The sequence below is a fragment of the Melanerpes formicivorus genome, unplaced genomic scaffold, assembly GCF_026170545.1.
Source record: "Melanerpes formicivorus ecotype bairdi unplaced genomic scaffold, bMelFor1.0.p_v2 SCAF_3, whole genome shotgun sequence".
Taxonomy (NCBI): domain Eukaryota; kingdom Metazoa; phylum Chordata; class Aves; order Piciformes; family Picidae; genus Melanerpes; species Melanerpes formicivorus.
The window spans coordinates 42,242,781-42,258,549 of NW_027142355.1; the positions used below are offsets into that span (position 1 = coordinate 42,242,781).

The 15,769-nt window shown below is 45.1% G+C and overlaps 1 protein-coding gene across 4 annotated transcripts in view; it reads left to right on the forward strand.

The window, feature by feature from the left end:
- SCUBE1 (signal peptide, CUB domain and EGF like domain containing 1) overlaps positions 1-15,769 on the forward strand; it is a 226,197-nt gene that overhangs the window by 47,254 nt on the left and 163,174 nt on the right. For all 4 annotated transcript variants that reach the window (XM_068170772.1, XM_068170778.1, XM_068170786.1 and 1 more), the window contains one exon: positions 2,341-2,469. In XM_068170772.1, the coding sequence (XP_068026873.1) occupies positions 2,341-2,469 (129 nt within the window). The remainder of the gene's footprint in view (positions 1-2,340; positions 2,470-15,769) is intronic.

Below are 15,769 nucleotides of genomic sequence, written 5' to 3' on the forward strand. Positions count from 1 at the left end.
CCGAGAGAGGTGATTCTGCCCTTCTACTCTGCTCTGGTGAGACCTCACCTGGAGTACTGTGTCCGTCTCTGGAGTCCTCAACACAGGAAGGACATGGACCTGATGGAGCAGGTCCAGAAGAGGGACACAAGGATGTTCAGAGGCTGGAGCATGCATCTCTTTTGTGAAGACAGGCTGAGAGAGTTGGGGCTGTTCAGCCTGGAGAAGAGAAGGCTGCAGGGAGACCTGTCCTGAAGGGACAAAAAGCCTCAAAAATGCTCTGAAGCAGACAATGAGGCAGGAGCCAGCAGGTCTGTTTTTTCAGGATAATGCCCACATTGCCCAGGCTTGTCTGAACATGCCCTGGAGTCCAAGTGGGCCAGGTGTGTACCTTTGGCCACGTTTGGAGAAAACTCATTCTACAGGTGACAGTGTCGGGGTTTTATCTCTCAATCTTTGTTGCCACTGGCCATTATTGTCTCGGGAAATCTCTTAAGTACCAGCCCAAAGAGCCAGAGCCTTGCCTTGCAATTGTCCAAGCTCTGGGGGAAATCACAAGCCTTGCTTGGAAGCAGAGCTGTGTTTCAGTTTACCCAGACAGGACTGCAAAGACCCCTTGCTGTATAGCATTGTAAAGGCCAGGAGCAGACAGACGTGTCTCGCTGGGCCGAGAGGCGAACCCCAGGAGGAGCTGAGTCCCCGGGACAGTTTCGTTTGATTGGAAGGAGGAACAAGCACTGCTGCGAAGATTGCAAACTCCCTAAGCCTCGGCAGCAACCTCTTTGCTACAAAGCTTCCAGCTACAAAGCCCTTGGAGGTAAATCTTGAGTGTGCCTCAGCAATAGGCTGCGGATGCCAACAGGAAGCGAAGCTGTGCTCCTGCAGCTCCCATGTGGTCAATGCCGGTTTGCGTTTGTCTAAATCCTCCTCAGGAGCCGCGGGGTGCCAGCTTCGGTGAGGAATTACAGTATCTGATTGTTAGCATAGCATCATAGTATCACTCAGGGTTGGAAGGGACCACAAGGATCATCTAGTTCCAATCCCCTGCCATGGACAGGGACTCCCCACACTAGATCAGCCTGGCCAGAGCCTCAGCCAGCCTGGGCTTAAACACCTCCAGGGACAGGGCCCCAACCACCTCCCTGGGCAACCCATTCCAGGGCTTCACCACTCTCATGGGGAAGAACTTCCTCCTCACCTCCAGCCTGAATCTCCCCACCTCCAGCTTCATTCCATTCCCCCTAGTCCTATCACTGCCTGAGATCCTGAGCAGTCCCTCCCCAGCCTTCCTGTAGCCCCCTTCAGATACTGGAAGGCCACAATGAGGTCACCTGGGAGCCTTCTCTTCTCCAGACTGAACAGCCCCAACTCCTTCAGTCTGTCCTCATAGAGAGGTGCTCCAGCCCTCTGCTCATCCTTGTGGCCCTTCCCTGGACACGTTCCAGCACCTCCATATTCTTCTTGTACTAGGGGCTCCATGAGCACCTATTGCAGGTCTGTTGCCCTAGGGAATTCTGGAGTTCCCTCCCCCCTCGTGGGCAGTCTCTGGCTTTGTTGCCGACATTCCCTGTTTTTCTTTACAGTTTAAAGTGCTGTTTGTTGTTTCTGGATTTTTGCTCATGTTGTTTAACTTGTGACATGTTCCTGCTGGTGAGAGATCTGTTCCACAACCGAATATTTTGAACCAGTAAATAGGTTTTATTAATATTTTCTGTGGGATTTGTTATTATTACTCAAGTTATTGATATCTTTAACCATTCTGCCTAGTGAATATGAACAGCTCCTGACAATCATAACAAGACCTGATAAGAGTGTTTCAACATCTGAAGGGGACGTATAAGAAAGCTAGGGTGGGACTGTGTGCAAGGGCATGTAGCAACGGAGCAAGGGGCAATGAGTTGAAATTACTGCAGGGTAGCTTTAGTTTGGATATTAAGAGGAAGTTCTTTATAATGAGGGTAGTGGAATACTGGAAAAGGTTACCCAGAGAGGTGCTAGAGGCTCCATCCCTCAAGGCATTCAATTCAAGCTTAGTGGAGTCCTCAGCAGCCTGATATAGCTAAAGATGTCCCTGTTCACTGCAAGGGGGTTGGCAAAGATGCCCTTTGAGGGTCTCTTCCAACCCGAGGCAGTCTGTGCTTCTATGATTCTATGTGCTACACACTGGCTTGCTGCTTTTCCACGGAGACCCTGGCTGAGGGAATTCCTGGCTGAACATGCCGGATGAAAGCTGCAATGTGAGTATAGACAAAGATGAGGAGCATGCATGTCTTCAAAGACTCGGCTCAGCTGGAGAAATTCTTCTGTGTTCTTGGTATTCTCTATTTACAGACGTTTCCTCTTCCTCCTTTTGTGTTTTAGATATCGATGAATGTGAAAATGACTTCTATAATGGAGGCTGTGTCCATGAGTGTATCAACATCCCAGGCAACTACAGGTGCACGTGCTACGATGGCTTCATGTTAGCCCACGATGGCCATAACTGTCTTGGTAAGTAGTGAATGCTAGCGACTGAGTTTCATTTTATAGCTGTGCTAAGAGGGCACGGTCTTCTTGCTGCCTTCTGTTATCTGGTATGGTTTCAGTATGGTCGTGAGTAACAGCAGCAGATTCAACTCAGTCTGTGATACTTGGCTAATTTATTCCACAGATACATATTTTTTCCTCATGAGGAAATAAGGCATTGGAAAGAGCTAAAGTTTTGGTCTCCACCTGTTCTTGCTTTTTGAATACCCACCTCTTTTTCATGTATAATAAGGAGGAAAAAGAGCCCTTCACAAGACGAATGACAATTTTTTCATCTTTCAATGCATTCTTCTAGTATTTTTTTCCCCTCATCATCTTCCACACACCTCCACCTCTAAAGGACTTCACAGAACCCTCAAGATGAACTTTGCTAGTTAGTTACTATATCATACATTTCATGTATCAAGTTTATGTTTCTCTTGGAAGAGGCAGTTAATGTTGGATTAGCATGCTGAATTTCAGTCTGTATGCACATTAGGCAGGCTTGTAGTGAATTTTGTATAGAATTATGTCATTTCCATGGAATTTGTAGATGACCTTATAAGAGTTGTGCCAGGATGCATTTGAAGACCCTGCCTTAGCTATCTTCTCATACAGCACCATGAACACGTATGTGCTTAGGCAAAAGATTTGCTAGGAGTGACCCAGTATCAGGCTACACTATTCCTACTACTTCCCCATCCTCTGGCCTTCCAGACATTACTGTTGGAGCCCATTATGTTAGCACATAGTGAGTCAGGCAGGAAATACCTTTAGGGGGCAATTTGTCTGCCTGAAAGTAGGAGTGTCATGACAGTGAGACCATTCTGGAGCTGATAGATGTAATGTTAGATCATAGAATCATGGCATATCTCAACTTGGAAGGGAACCATAATGCTCATTGAGTCCAGAGATGTGAGTCTATTTGGAGTGTGAGATGACGGCTAGATGGAGTAGTGTTAGGAATCTAAAACTGCATCTGATGCCAATGTTTAGACAGCTGAGTTGCTCTCTTAGTGACTGCAGGCGTGTTTAATCATTGTAGAAATCTTTGTCTGGTGGTTTTAGATAGAAGACCTGGAAATGAGACCCTATGATAGTTCACTGTAGGCCATCCAGGTGGTAGTAAACATAACCATTATGTCAAGTCTTCCTTATCTTTTGCTTGAATAAGCCTCTGCAAAATCTGAAGCCATCTGTTCTTGGGTGATTTCCATTCCTTTTCAAACCTTCACTGGATGTCTGTCTTGTAATGTTAGTATAGCAAGATGTTTAAAAACCAGCTTTATAGATAGCAAATTTGCAGCATTCACAACTAGTTAGACCAGATGCAGTTAATAGGTTAAGTATTTTCTCCTGAGTTCTTGTTCCAACATTTCTTTCTTTCTAATCAAGTTAAATGTCTTCTTCATTTATCTGTCGTGAGTCGGTGTTTGGTTAAGAATTCAGGGTTCAAATTTGTACTGGAAAACATTCAAACCTATCCCCAGGGGAACTCAATTCCTTCCTTGTTCAACATTTTGACTGAGGAATTTCTCAAATACAACATGAAATGACAACATGCAGAATTGAAACTGTGATGAGGTTCTTGTCTGGGTACAAATTACTTATTTCAGCACAGTAACCACTTGAAACAGCAGGAGTTCATTCTCAAAACTTGCTCTAAACTCTGTCTCAAGCAGTAGATTGGGGGGGTTATCTTTCCTTTGAAACCAGGCATGAAATATGTTTTCCCCTTTCATATATAAAATATCAGCCTGTTCTGGTTTTTAATAAGAAGTCAGCTCACTGCTCCACATCATTTTCTTCTCTAGGACCACCAGATCACTGGCTGATCATTTTTTCTCTATGACCTTACTGATAATTTGATTTTTCCTTCTTTCTGTCTTTCGCATGTTGGGACACGTTATCAATTTTCATTGCCTCTCTCGTGCCTTTAGGAGAGATTATGGCATAACTGGTCGACCTTCCTGCTAGTGCCAAACATGTTACCTAGCTCATTTGGAGTAAATCAGAGTCTAGTCTCGGATATCTGGTAAAGGGCAACAAAGCTGGGGAGGGGTTTGGAGCCCAGCCCTGTGAGGAGAGGCTGAGGGAGCTGGGGTTGTTTAGCCTGGAGGAGACTCAGGGGAGACCTCATTGCTCTCTACAACTACCTGAAGGGAGGTTGTAGCCAGCTGGGGGTTGGTCTCTCCTCGCAGCCAACCAGCACCAGAACAAGAGGACACAGTCTCCAGCTGTGCCAGAGGAGGTTTAGGCTAGCTGTTAGGAAGAAGTTCTTCACAGAAAGAGAGATTGGCCATTGGAATGTGCTGCCCAGGTAGGTGGTAGAGTCACCATCACTGGAGGTGTTCAAGAGGGGATTGGATGAGGCACTTGGTCCTGTGGTTTAGTTGATGAGATGGTGTTGGGTGATAGGTTGAACTTGATGATATCAAAGGTCTTTTCCAACCTGGTTTATTCTATTCTATTCTATTCTATTCTATTCTATTCTATTCTATTCTATTCTATTCTATTCTATTCTAAAACCTGACTCTGTGGTACAGAGTATCAAGGGATAAGACTTAAGCCTTTCAAACTAGTTATTCAGAACATACTGCCTGCTTTGATTCAGCATGACATTTAAAGGGGTCCCTGATTTGCCTAGGGTGGTTTTTTTCACTTTCATGGGTTCCCATTAAGTGAGGAGACTGGACTTTTGCATGTGTGTAAGTGCAGTGTTGATTTGAGGCCTCTTTGACAGTAGAGTATACTTGTACTCTGTGTTTGTGTCCTGTTGGAGGCTTTTGGTAAGAGAGATAGCAGACAGCAGAGGAAGTAGATTGAGCTTGGTGTTATCAGCCTGGTGTTTGTACAAAGTAAGATAGACAATGAATGGGAATGATGTAGGAAAGACTTGAGAATATGTCTTCCTTTTCAGTGAAAAGTTCAGGGGAGCTTGGCACTGCTGCCATTATGGTGATTCCAGAATGCACCCAGGAGGGTGAAGGAGAATTTCCTCAGGTTCTTTAGTTTACTTCCAAACTACAGGGATTGAAATTGCCATATAGAAAGAAAGTCTCTGCCCCTTTAGCAGCAGTAGGGCTTCAGCTGATGGAGGGCTGCTCAGTTTAGTGCATTGGACTTGGATGAAGCCAGAAATGAGCAGTGATAATAATGAGTGATCTAGAAAGCACAGAATGTTAGAATCATACAATTCCTTGAGTTGAAAGGGACCTGTGAGGGTCATGAAGTCTAACACAGTTAATGCCAGAAGAATGAAAGAAAAGGTATATTTTCCTTCCAGACAAGAGAGGACTACAAAGAAGACACAAGTCATCAAATCCAAAAAAAATCTGCTGTAAGACCAAGATTTTCACTCTCTGGGTTTGTATCCTCATCAGAATCCACACAGTAGTGCAGAAGGATTTGTTCAGTCCACTTGGGAAATTCAGAAGGAGCATTGAATTATTTTTCTTTCTCCTGAAAGACTCTCATATGGCCTATAATTATCTTACATTAATTTCTCTCCTGCTGTATAAAAATGCAAGCCTCCTGGAAGAGTATAATGTGCTGTATTGGCCTGAAGCATCTCTAAAGAAGAGAGTTCTGAAGCCTATCATGGATTAGTAAACCTTGGGATTTAGCCAGGAAAAGCTTGCTAGAAACCAAGTCTTACCAGTTTATTCACCAGCAGCAAAGCGAAGGTGGAAGAGAATGCTGTTACCTCAGATTAGAAAGCTGAGAGCCTTGCTTTGCAAGGTTTCCTTGCCAAAGGGCTCACATATCAGCTGATACTGCAGCTGTTGCAGGCCATCTGAATTCACCTGTCTCTGATCAGAATGGGAAGGGAAAAAAGGGAATCAAGGGTGTGCAGAATCTGTAGCAACAAACGCTGCCGTTGTTTTTCACTTGAGAAAACTATGCAATGCCACTTCCTCATTCTACTCTTGTATTCTTTTTTCCTTAGAGATAGACTTTTATGTAGATACAGTTAGGGAATTCACAGGATAACAGAAAGTTAGGGGTTGGAAGTGACCTTCTGAGATCATTGAGTCCAACCTCCCTGCCAGAGCAGGACCATATTGTCCAGTGAAGGTTGCACAGGAATGCATCCAGATGGGTCTTGAAAGTCTCCAGAGAAGGAGATTGCACAGCCCCTCCAGGGAGCCTGTTCCAGCACTCTGTGACCCTCACAGTGAAGAAGTGAAGATTCCACCTCAACCTGAGGTGTTGTAGTTTATTTGAGGTCTCTTCCAACCTTGGTGATACTGTGATACTCGTTACCCCTTATCCTATCACAGGGTGCAAAGGAGAAGAGCCTCTCCCCTCCCTCTTCACCCCCAGCCCTCAGATATTTACAGACATTTATTAAATCCCCCCTCAGTCCTCTCCAGACTAAAAAGCCTCAGGTCTCTCAGCCTCTCCTTATAGGGCAGTGCTTCAGTCCCTTGTTCATGCTGGTAGCTCTCCATTGGAGTCTCTTGAGTAGATTCCTTTCCCTCTTGAACTGAGGAGTCCAAAATTGGATACAATATTCCAGGTGTGGCTATGCCAGGGCAGAGTAGAGGGGGAGGAGAACCTCCCTTGATTTAATGGACACACTCCTCTTAATGCCCCCCAGGATCCCATTGGCCTTCTTGGCCACAAGGGCACGTTGCTGACCCATGGATAACTTGTCCACCAGGACTCCCACGTCCTTCTCCACAGGGCTGCTCACTAGCAGGTTGTGTCCTAATCTGTACTGGGGCAGTTTATTCTTCCTTCCCAGATGCAGGACTCTGCACTTATCCTTGTGGAACCTCATTAGGTTCCTCTCTGCCCAGCTCTCCAGTTCATCCTACAAAATTGACACAAGTCACTATTTTCTGCTTGTCAATCTGTTTGCTTTCTTTCAGCTGAAGACTGGAATTGCAAGGAATGATGATTGTCTTTTGCATATCTCTTCAGGTATAAACATGAATAGTTCTGGAGTGCTACACATCTCACTATTTTGTGTGGGTTTGTCTTTGCTTTTCTTATTAGCTCTCCTTTAAGACAATCCCTTTTTAAAAGGGAGTAAGCATTGGGTTTGTTGCAGAAGTACCTAATGCTTCCAGGTTGCACTCAGTCTCACAGTATCACCAAGGTTGGAAGAGACCTCGAGGATCACAGAGTCCTACCTGTCACCAAAGACCTCATGACTAGACCATGGCACCAAGTGCCACATCCAATCCCCTCTTGAACACCTCCAGGCATGGGGACTCCACCACCTCCCTGGGCAGCACATTCCAATGACCAATCACTCTCTCAGTGAAGAACTTTCTCCTCACCTCCAGCCTAAACTTCCCCTGGCACAGCTTGAGACTGTGTCCTCTTGTTCTGGTGCTGGTTGCCTGGGAGAAGAGACCAACCCCTTCCTGGCTACAACCTCCCTTCAGGTAGTTGTAGAGAGCAATGAGGTCACCCCTGAGCCTCCTCTTCTCCAGGCTAAGCAACCCCAGCTCCCTCAGCCTCTCCTCACAGGGTTGTGCTCAAGGCCTCTCCCCAGCCTTGTTGCCCTTCTCTGGACACCTTCAAGTCTCTCAATGTCCTTCCTAAGCTGAGACCCAGAACTGGACACAGAACTCGAGGTGTGACCTAACCAATGCAGAGTCCAGGGGCACAATGACTTCCCTGCTCCTGCTGGCCACACTATTCCTAATGCAGGCCAGGATGCCATTGGCCTTCTTGGCCACCTGGGCACACTGCTGGCTCATGTTTAGGCAGCTGTCAATCAGCACCCCCAGGTCCCTCTCTGCCTGGCTGCTCTCAGCCACTCTGACCCCAGCCTGTAGCTCTGCATGGGGTTGCTGTGGCCAATGTGCAGCACCCGGCACTTGGATTTGTTGAATGCCATCCTGTTGGACTCTGCCCATCTGTCCAGTCTGTCGAGGTCCCTTTGCAGAGCCCTTCTGCCCTCCAACTGACCCACATCTGCTCCTAACCTGTTGTCATCTGCAAATTTACTGATGATGGACTCAATCCCCTCATGCAGATCATCAATGAAGATGTTAAAGAGCACAGGGCCCAGCACTGATCCCTGGGGCACACCACTGGTGCCTGGCTGCCAGCTGGCTGTGGCACCATTCACCACCACTCTCTGGGCTCAGCCTCCAGCCAGTTCCTAACCCAGCTCAGAGAGCTGCTGTCCAAGCCATGGGCTGACAGCTTGGCCAGGAGTTTGCTATGGGGGACGGTGTCATAGGCCTTGCTGAAGTCCAGGTAGACCACATCCACAGCCTGCCCCACATCCACCAGGCAGTCACCTGATCATAGAAGGAGATCAGGTTGGAGAGGCAGGATCTGCCCTTCCTAAATCCATGCTGGCTGGGCCTGAGCCCTTGGCCATCCTTCAGGTGTGCAGTTATTACCCCCAGGATAATCTGCTCCATCACTTTCCCTGGCACTGAGGTCAGGCTGCCAGGCCTGGAGTTTCCAGATTCCTCCATCCAACCCTTCTTGTGGATGGGGACCACACTGGCCAGTTTCCAGTCACCTGGGACCTCACTGGTGAGCCAGGACATCATAATTCTTCTTTCTTCTGAAAATTATCATAGGGTTCATTAAGCCCTCTGCTCTTTGTAATTTCTGTAATTAGCGTGTGTGCTCAAGCAGGCTGTGAACTCTTCTTAGAAATGATCTGAAAAGATGCAAAGGAGCATGAAGCAAAAAGTAATAATAACCTGTTAAAAATACACTGCTGTTATTTAGGGGTGTTTGTGGTGTTGTTAATCATAGGCATCTCCACGAATGCCTTGTAAATACTGACAGGTTTGTACTCACAAAGGAAGTGTAGGTTGTGTGCATTTGTAGATGAGAAACTAGAACAAACACTTTGATTTGCTTCTCAGGCTTCCCATGTGACAGCTGGAGCTTCATCAGAAATAGAATACTGCCCCTTCTGATTTCCTCCTTACACACCCTTGTTGCAAATGTTCTGTGGCACTTTGGTGTCCCTTACTGAAACAGAGCAGTTACTGCATTTGAGCATCTGTAGTACGACATCTCAGTTAATTCCCTTGTATGACAGACCTCCTGGAAATGGCTGCAGAAATAGATTTTGATTATCCAGGATAGTTTATGGTTCTTCAGCAGTTAATCTTGTGTCTGATTGGGAAGAGTCCTGGGAAGCAGCATTACAAATCAAGCTAGAAATCCAATTACTGGTGTGTGTTATAGATGGAGTTCCCTGCAACAGCTGAACGTTCAACACGGTAGACAAGAACAGAAGCCCAGTGTCACCTGGGAATTCAGTAGCAGAGAACTGCATACCAAAGCCCTACTAAAGTCCACTATCTTGAAGGTGTGCTTGGGGCAGAATGCCTTTACTGGTTTATTTGTCTGTTCTCCTGTGCTATTTTGTGTTTCTTGAAGAACCAACTTCAGTCGCGTGGAAGGAGAGACAGCACCTTCCAACTGATCCTGCTCCAGGGGTGGTAGTAGCCTGCCAGCTCTGGTTGACAGAGCAGAGCAACAATCATAGAATCATTGCATGCTAGGGGTTGGAAGGGACCTCCAGAGCTCATCAACTCCAATCCCCCTGCAAAGGAGGACCACTTAAGGCAGGTCAGAGAGGAACACATCCAGGTAGGTTTTGAAGCTCTCTAGAGAATGTGATCCTCACATTAAAAAAGTTCTTTGTCATGCAGAGATGGAATTTCCTGTGACTGAGTTTATGTCCATTGCACCTTGTCCTATCTATCACTGGATATCACTGAAAAGAGACCAGCTCCATCCTCTTGACAGCAACACTTCAGATTTTGTAGACATTGATAAGGTCCTCTCTCAGCCTTCTTTTCTCCAGATGACACAGCCCCAGGTCTCTCAGTCTTTCCTCATAAGAGAGACATTCCAGTCCCTTAATCATCCTCACAGCCCCCCACTGAACTCTCTCCAGTAGTTCCCTGTTGCTCTCGAACTGGGGAGCCTGGAACTGGACACAATATTCCAGATGCTGTCTAACCAGGACTGAGTAGAGCAGGAGAAGAACTTCTCTTGACCTGCTGGCCACGGTCTTCTTAATGCACCCAACTGTACTGTTGGCCTTTTTTGCCACCAGGGCACATTACTGTCCCATGGATAATTTATAATCCAGCCCAGCAGGACTCCAAGGTCCTTCTATGTGGAGCTACTTTCCAGCAGGTCAGCCCCTAACCTGTCCTGCTGCATGGGGTCATTCCTCCCCAAGTGTGGGGCTCCACACTTATCCTTGTTGAATTTCATTAGGTTCCACTTTGCCCATCTGTCCTGTCTGTCCAGGTCCTGCTGAGTAGCAGCACAGCCTGAGAGGGTGTCAGCCACTCCTCCCACTTTGGTACCATCAGCAAACTTGATGAGGGTACACTCCATCTCTTCATCTAGGTCATTGATGAAGATGCTGGACAAGACTGAACCTAGCACTGACCCCCGGGGAACAGCTCTGGCTATAGGTCTCCAACTGGACTCTGTTGTTTAGCCAGTTCTCAATCCATCTCATCTTCCACTCTTCTAAGTCACATTTCCTGAGCTTTCTCACAAGGGATGTTATGGGAGACAGTGTCAAAGGCCTTTCTAAAGTCAAGGAAGATAACATCCACTGCTCTGCCTGTGTCTACTCATTCAGTCACACCATCACAGGTTAGTCAAACGTGACTTCCACTTCACAAATCCATGCTGACTGCTCCTGATAACCTTGTTTTCCTCCATGTGCTTAGAGATGACCTCCAGAATAAGCTGCTCCATCACCTTTCCAGGGATGGAGGTGAGGCTGACTGGTCTGTAGTTTCCCAGGCCCACCTTGTTATCCTTCTTGAAAGCTGGAGTAACCCTGGCTTTCCTCCAGTCCTTGGGCACCTCTCCCATTTCCCATGATCTTTCAAAGATGATGGTGATTGGTAAAACAATAGCATTAGCCAGCTCTCTCAGCACACAGGGGTGCATCCCATCAGGGCCCATGGATTTATGTATGTTCAGCTTACTCAAATGATCTCTAACCCAATCCTCACTGGCCAGTGGAGAGTCCCTCCTTCTTCCAAGCTTTCTCTCTTACTTCCAGAGTCTGGGAATCACAAGAAGACATTTTTGGAACCTGCAGCTAAAGGATAAATGTCTGAGACAAACCAGGAGCAGACAGACACAGGCCTCAAAATAACATCTGCCTGTTATGAAATGCACCTTGGGATCCCAAATCAGTGTAGCACTTAAGTTCATGTTTGAAATCATGGTTCATTTTTAAGTAAGGTCTGAGGTTAGAATCCATACCCAGTGTCCTGTCTTGAAGTACTCCTTTAAAATCTTGTTGGTTTATTTTAAGAGAGGAGAGGTTTTTTCTCCAACATGCTGGTTTAATCCCCAGATGAGTAGTAATGAGCTACAGTCTGACTCAGATGACGAGAGCACTAGTATGTATGCATGTGCGTGTGTATCACATCATACCATTCCTGCTTCTTCAGTGAAAGCTCCAGTGCTCGACCTTTTCCTTTCAAAACCAACCTATCATTGGTAGAGCTCAAACTCTACCTTCTTCTCCTTCTCTTTGTCTGAATGTACACACTGGGATGAGGGATTATTGCCTTATCTGCCTCTCCACATGCAGTGGGAGGAGAGTTGCAAGTGTATGAGGAATCATTCCCGAAACTCCCCGATGTAAAATGCCAGGAAAGGGTACATAACTCACTTAGGGTTGCATAATCATTGGTATGATTAAAGAGATCAGTGTTTTCCTTTTGAATTTAGCTCTGCTTTTCTTTCCCAGACAGCTGTGCACAATGTGTTGCTTGCTTGAGCTCCAAATGGATGCTTCTATTATCTATGTTTATTTTTCTCTGTTTCCCAACAGCTAAAAAAGATATTAGGTTTTTTTCATGTGATCATTCTTATTATAAAGTCAAGCAGCTTTTAGGAAGTTTTTTACAGTGTAGTAAAGCCAAATATTTTAAAGAGATGCTAGAAAAAGTATACATTTTCTTGTCTGTCTTCCAGATTTCTTTGCCATTCTTTCCTGTTTCCAGGACTCTATTAGGTGGACTGACACTTGAAGGTGTCCAGAGAAGGGCAACAAGGCTGGGGAGAGGCCTTGAGCACAGCCCTGTGAGGAGAGGCTGAGGGAGCTGGGGTTGTTTAGCCTGGAGAAGAGGAGGCTCAGGGGTGACCTCATTGCTCTCTACAACTACCTGAAGGGAGGTTGTAGCCAGGGGGGAGTTGGTCTCTTCTCTCAAGCAACCAGCACCAGAACAAGAGGACATAGTCTCAAGCTGTGCCAGGGGAAGTTTAGGCTGGAGGTGAGGAGAAAGTTCTTCACTGAGAGAGTCATTGGCCATTGGGATGTGCTGGCCAGGGAGGTGGTGGAGTCCCCATCCCTGGAGGTGTTCAAGAGGGGATTGAATGTGGCACTTGGTGCCATGGTCTAGTCATGAGGTCTGTGGTGACAGGTTAGACTGGATGATCCTCGAGGTCTCTTCCAACCTTGGTGATACTGTGAGACTGTCTTGAAAGGCAAGTTTTAACAATAGATGTATCTGTGTGTTTTAACCCTTCATTTGTTCTCTATTTCTGCAAATGGTGACTGGCAGTGATTGGGTCCTTGAAGTGTATTAAGGACCTTGGGATTAGAGGACCCCTGCAAATGTGAGCCTAGAGGTATTAAGCTATCGAACTTCCACCAGATGAGATGTGGTGGGTGCATACACAAAAACCAATGCTGCAAGTTGCACAACTAACTTTCAGGCTTAAAAATGTGTGTGCATTTTGTCAGGTTCTCTATTTTTGAGACACAAGCCTCAATGACAAAGAAAGTTTCTTTCTGATGTATTTCTCAAGCAGCCTAACTTCTACTGCAGTATTGTTTGCAGGTATTTTCAGTCTCGGTCTGTATGTTAATGATAACAGCTGGGACTCATCAGTGCAGCTTTCAAGTCTTTGTGGTACAATGGCACGCATCAGATTTGACAACATGGACTGCTATTCCACAGTGTCTCCTACTAGCTAATGACTAGGTGCTGAGCAATTTTGAATAGCTGGAATGATAAGTAATTGTTGAACACACAGTTCTCTTTCAGGCGTTCACAGCCAGCTTCTGTATCTATGTTTACTTCTGTATCTGGATTGCCTGTACCTTTATGGTGCAAGTAGTAGCAGACAATTGTAGAAACAAGTTAAATCTCTTTTTTGGTCTGGGATTATAATAGGTTAGTTCTGATGAACTTCCTATTCTAAATCTCAGATGCAGTTTTATACACACAGTAACTGGAGATATATATGTCCAGGCTGAGCCATTCCAGCCTCCTCTCTTCATGGTGTGTTCCCTGATGGGCACGTGAGAATTGTTATGGTGTTTGCATACAATACTGAAAAACATTTAACAACCACGAAGCTGGGCTCTACCTTTCTATAAAGGTCTGTGCTTCAGCTGATGGAGTGTCTGCATATAAACCACCTAGCTGTACTCAACTTGGAGTCACAAGAGAGGAACAGCTATTTTATGTGCATGATTGCCCCCATTCTGAAACATATTTGCTGTAGCTCAGATAAACTACTGTCTGTTTTTTCATGGATGCAGTCCCCTGGACTTCAGTTAATCAACACCTTTGAAAATGGAATTGTTACTATCAGAAGTTTGGAGCCCCAAATTGGGGACTAACTTATAAAACAAATCTATGTTGATTCTGGAAATCTAATAAAAAGATGGAATTCTCCTTGTGTGAAATGCCTCTAACATTCAGCCTCCTTTGAAGCCAGCATGTGAACACACTGCTTTTCTTCTCCTGATTTTTCTAGTTCTGTATCTGAAAACTTCTCCCTTCAAAAGTACTCTAATGTTTGGTCACCCCACATCAATCTTCAAAGTTCAAATGAGATAAAACTTTCTTTACATGTTAATTTGACATATGTTTGCTTTCTTAGGCCAATGTGATCTGAGAAGTCCCAAAACAAGTGAGAGTATAAATCACCATAGGCCCAAGGTTTTTTGTTAGGTATGGGGAAATAATCAAAAGTGTAAAATAAATCTTGGTTGCTGTCACCTGTGAAGTTAGATTCTCAGACTGTCATAATAAATTAAGAAACTGGGAGCTATGTGACAGCAGCATCAATCTCAGCCTCTTGTTTCTGCAAGTCTTCTTGTTGTCTGAGCCTCTTTCCTTAAATATTTACTCCCCAGAGGGGGTAATCAATCACAGCAAAGATTTCTCTACATGGAACAGTCAGGGAAGTAAAGAATAATCAGCTTAGAGTATGAAGTTAATATGTATGCATTAAAACAGCTAAACCCCTTTGGTCTGATATGGCTGTAGATGGCTGTGTCTTGGTTCAGCAAAGCTGGTTTATTCTACGTCTTACTCTTTGTATTGTTTGTATTAGTTTTGTACCTTTTGTCAATCCATCCTCACTTTCTCACAATAGTAACTTTCTAAGCCAGTGTGGCCTATATTGATGTATCCCTGAAGAGAAGAGCTATAAAATGTATTAAAACTAACCAAAGCTTTGGGAGCCACATTGTATTTAGCATTTATTCAAGGCAAGGGAGAAGGTGTATTCATCTAAGGGTGCAGGATTTCAGCCTGTAATGAGTGTGTTTACCAGTCTTATGTGTGTGACATTCAAGCCTTCCTTCATCCAATGGTGTATTTGTCAGTCCTAGAAATGACGTAGATCCAGCTAAGACTCTGAATTCCCATGGATCACAGCAATGTCACCTGGTGTCTGATTTCAAGTATAGTCACTGTTGGTATACTCTGCATTAAATGCAATCAGTTCTTGGCAGCGCTGATTGATGACAGATAATACAGTTTACACAGTCACGATAGTGCTGTCAAAGAGTAGCTGCTGCTTAGTTGCTTGCTGCATAGCTGCTATCCTCATTTGAAATGAAACAAAATTATTTTACTCTATGGATAAGTACTATAAAGGGTTGGCAATGGGTTCCCTTAAATAGATTCCAGGATCCTGGCTTTCTGTAGTGTCTTGCTTTTGCTGTCTCACACTTGCCCTGAATTTCTGCCTCTTGACATGATTCTTTTGACCTCAGCATGCAGTGTTCATACTTTAAAGATTGAATCAAACAACACAATCAAGAGAGAGGTTTTCTGGATTTTTTTACTGCTTCCATTACCTTCTCTAGCCTTCAATCCAGATAATTCTCAGGTATCTCAAAGTATCCCCTGTGTACAGGCAACTCATTACCAGAATTATATCAGGGCAGAAGAGGTACTTTCACAGATAACAGAAGCAGGAGGAAACATGGACTGGTTGATGTGGCATATTTGAATATCACAGAATCACAGAAATGTTCAGGCTGGAAAAGAGCCTC